Below are 3,320 nucleotides of genomic sequence, written 5' to 3'. Positions count from 1 at the left end.
ATTAAAGATAGATAGATAGATAGATTAAAGATAGATAGATAGATTAAAGATAGATAGATAGATTAAAGATAGATAGATAGATTAAAGATAGATAGATTAAAGATAGATAGATAGATAGATAGATTAAAGATAGATAGATAGATAGATTAAAGATAGATAGATCAAGGATAGATGGATAGATAGATAGATTAAATATAGATGGATAGATTGATAGATTAAAGATAGATAGGTAGATAGATAGATTAAAATTTTCTCTCTCTCACTTACACCTCTCCTCCGATCATCTTTGTCTATGTGGCGTGCCTATCTATGTCTCTTCATATCTATATAGAGAGAGAAAGAGATAGATAGGTACAAGCAGAGAGAGAGAAAGCGCTTTTCGTTTTCATGCAGTGGATCCCTATCAGTATTCTTTCTTCAAAGTCCATCTCTCTGTTCACCCCCCTCTGTCTTGTATGACCCTCCTCAACTCCTTCTCTCTTGTATGACCCTCCTCAACTCCTTCTCTCTTTCTCTCTTTCGCTCTTTCTTTCTTTCTTGTTTCCTTTCCCACCCTCCTTTCCAGTCTCTCTCACTCTCACCCCCCCCTCTCCAATCCTTCCTTTCTCCCCATCTTTCTTTCTTTCTCGCTCTTTCTTCTTCTTCTTCTCTCTTATCCATATCTTCTTCTTTCTCTCCTCTGCCTTTTTCTTCTTTCTTTTTCTTTCTAGGTTTGCTAGCGGATCTCTTTCCCGGTGTCGATCCTCCTCGTCTGCGCGATTTAGATTTCGAGAGTGTGATCGAGCAGACCTGCCAAGAGTCAGGATTGACGCCTAATCCAGAGTTTATTCTCAAGATAGTACAGCTCCAAGAGCTCCTGAAGATTCGGCACTGCGTCTTCGTGATGGGGGCCCCTGGATCGGGCAAGAGTTCTGTATGGAAGACCTTAGCGAAAGCTCAAGATCAGGTTGGAAATAGGACGACTTGGGTAGATATCAATCCCAAAGCTGTCACGGCTAATGAACTCTACGGGTAAACCCCTTCTTCTTCTTCTTCAATCTCTCTCTCTTTTCATTCTCTTTCCTCTCCTTTCTCTGTTTCTCTCTCTCTCTTGAGATGTACAGATGAATCGAAAGCTTGCTTAACGGACAATATGAAGACTTTTCTTCGACTCCTCTATTCTCTTTCTCTCTGGATGGCGTAGCACTGAAACTCCACAGCAGCCCTAGTAGTGCTCGACATCTCGCCTTCTCATATATATATATATGCATACATATGTACCTGTATGTCTCTCTCTATATATTTATATAGTTGAGGTGTACATACACTTGAAGGGAGGAAAGGCACTCTTGTTCTCTTCTTCTTAACGAGCTAGCACCTTTCCACGACCCTCCTAATTCGCTAAGGTAGGCCGTCTATTTAGTTCCCTCTATCCTCTCACTCTTTCTCTTTGCTATTCATTCTCTTTCTTTTAATTTTTCTTTGAATGAGATATCGCAGCTTTCGCCTTAAGTCATCTCCAATATGTGAGGCTCGTTTCTCCTCTTCTTGCTTCTCCTTCTTCTTCCTTCTGTTCATCTATCTTCTTCTCTTTGGCGTGCTTTTCGCAATCCAATTCGGAGACAGAAAGCCTCTCTGTTTCTCTCTCTTCTTCTTCAAGTCGTCTAAAGATACAGTTGTCTACTCTCCCTCTCTCTCTATATATATATAAATATATAAATATATATATATATATATATGTATAGAAAAGAAACTTCGCTGTTAGTCGATATACTTGCGTAGGACGTTGACTTCTCTTGACCTCGCCACTCATCTCTCCCTTTTTCTTCTTCTTTTTCCTCTCTTCGCTTATAAGCCGAAAGAGCTTCTCAACACCTCCCTTTCTTCTTCTCTTTCTTCTCTCCCCTCTCTTTCTCCTCCTCTTAGTATCTTCCACTGCTTCATCTCTCTTCTCTTTCTCTCTCCTTCTCGTCTTTCTTCTTTTCTTTCTTTTTCCTTTTCTTTCTTAGCTACGTGAAGATGAGCACGCGAGAGTGGAAGGATGGACTGCTTTCAAAGACAATGAGAAGTTTAGGACAGATCCAAGACACCTCCCCCAAGTGGATTCTACTCGATGGCGATCTCGATGCTAATTGGATAGAGTCAATGAACTCCGTGATGGACGACAATAAGATCTTAACGCTAGCTAGCAATGAACGCATTCCCTTAAGGCCCCACATGCGAATGATCTTTGAGATAAGAGATCTCAACTATGCCACCCCTGCCACTGTCTCTCGGGCCGGCATTCTCTTCATTAGTGACACTGCCGGTAAGAAAGAAAGAACGAGTGAGAAAGAAAGAAAGAAAGAGTCAGAAAGAAAGAAAAGATAAGAATGAAAAGAAACAGAAAAAAAAACAGATTGCCTTCTAAGTTGAGAGAAGTATATACATATATATATATGTATATATATATATATATACATGTATATATATATATATATGTGTATGCATGTGTATGCATGGGTGCATTGTTTCAGAATATCTACAGTCAAAGCCATTGTCAGCTTGTATGTATACATAAAGATGTGTATATATATATATAGATATATGCATGCGATGAAAGAGAGAGATATAGGCATACATGTAGATAGATAGATAGACTAGAGATAGACAGATAAATTGAAGATAGATGGCTAGCACGCATTCTAGCGTGACAGACAGATACGATAAATTTTCTTTTACCTCGTGTGTATAGGCAAGTCATTCATCCGGGGCATTCCTGTCTTCATTCTCAATCCACTACCTTTCACCCTTGCGAAACAACGCTTTTCTCTTTTCCAAAAGAAGAAGAGAAAAATATCCAGAGAAGGTTTGGCGTCTCTGTGCTCTCCCGTGTTCATCTCTAGACGAGGCACGTTCACGATATGTCTCTCTAGCCTCTTACTTGAGGGCTTCTATCTACTCTTTCACCCCTCTCTCTATACTCTCCTTTTCTTCTTCTTCTTTATCTCTCTTTTTTCGTCGGTTTGTACCTTCCTTTCCTTCTCTCTGAGGTTCCTCTTTCTTCTCTTCTCTCTCTCTCTCTCTTCCCTAGAGTCACCCCTCATTCTTTCTTTCTTTCTTTTCCTTTCTTTTTGTTTTATCTAGGGCATCAGTGGAGAAGCTATTCTCAGAGTTGGATTCGGCGCATGCAATGGAATGAAGAGACCAAGGCTCAGCTATCTAAGTTGTTCGAGAAGTATTGCCCTCCCACCTTAGCCTACATTCAAAGGCACTGCAAGCTCTCCGTCCCTATCGTCGATATCTCAATCGTCGCTTCTCTATGCTACATGGTAACATACCACATACATATATATACATAC

General features: G+C 40.2%; 1 protein-coding gene across 1 annotated transcript; it reads left to right on the top strand.

Moving 5' to 3' along the window:
* Positions 1-556: 556 nt before the first annotated feature.
* Positions 557-3,290, top strand: CSUI_010449 (dynein heavy chain family protein; the record flags this gene model as incomplete). Its single annotated transcript, XM_068070553.1, has 3 exons — positions 557-1,011; positions 1,989-2,287; positions 3,106-3,290. Coding segments are annotated over 3 exons (939 nt in total), but the record flags the coding sequence as incomplete, so codon positions are not given.
* Positions 3,291-3,320: the final 30 nt, after the last annotated feature.

The sequence above is a fragment of the Cystoisospora suis genome, assembly GCF_002600585.1.
Source record: "Cystoisospora suis strain Wien I chromosome Unknown contig_7461, whole genome shotgun sequence".
NCBI classification, from domain to species: Eukaryota; Apicomplexa; class Conoidasida; order Eucoccidiorida; family Sarcocystidae; genus Cystoisospora; species Cystoisospora suis.
This window is presented reverse-complemented; position numbering and strand designations above follow the sequence as displayed.